Source organism: Penaeus monodon, chromosome 25 (assembly GCF_015228065.2).
Source record: "Penaeus monodon isolate SGIC_2016 chromosome 25, NSTDA_Pmon_1, whole genome shotgun sequence".
Lineage (NCBI taxonomy): Eukaryota > Metazoa > Arthropoda > Malacostraca > Decapoda > Penaeidae > Penaeus > Penaeus monodon.
Window position 1 is genome coordinate 7,128,564 of NC_051410.1, and position 233 is coordinate 7,128,796.

A 233-nucleotide genomic window follows, 5' to 3' on the forward strand; every position below is an offset into this window, starting at 1 on the left:
GTTGTCCACCCAACATGAAAATATTTTCTTCAGGTTTATGCTATAAGAGTGACATAGTCATCCACCTGTGGATGATACTGCTCTCTCTTGGTCCTACCTGTGGACTAAAGAGCTTCTTGGATCTGCTGTCTGTGTCGACCAAAGCTTCTGCCCCGGAATTCCACATGCTCATGCTTTTCTGTGACGCAACCACCCACCTAGTGACGTTAGTGTGACCTTCGTATTTTTTATTG

The 233-nt window shown here is 45.1% G+C and overlaps 1 protein-coding gene across 1 annotated transcript in view; it reads left to right on the plus strand.

The window, feature by feature from the left end:
• LOC119589516 (ubiquitin-protein ligase E3B-like) overlaps window positions 1–233 on the plus strand; it is a 15,034-nt gene that overhangs the window by 8,532 nt on the left and 6,269 nt on the right. The window contains exon 10 of the mRNA XM_037938116.1: window positions 34–205. Coding sequence (XP_037794044.1) covers window positions 34–205 — 172 coding nt within the window. The remainder of the gene's footprint in view (window positions 1–33; window positions 206–233) is intronic.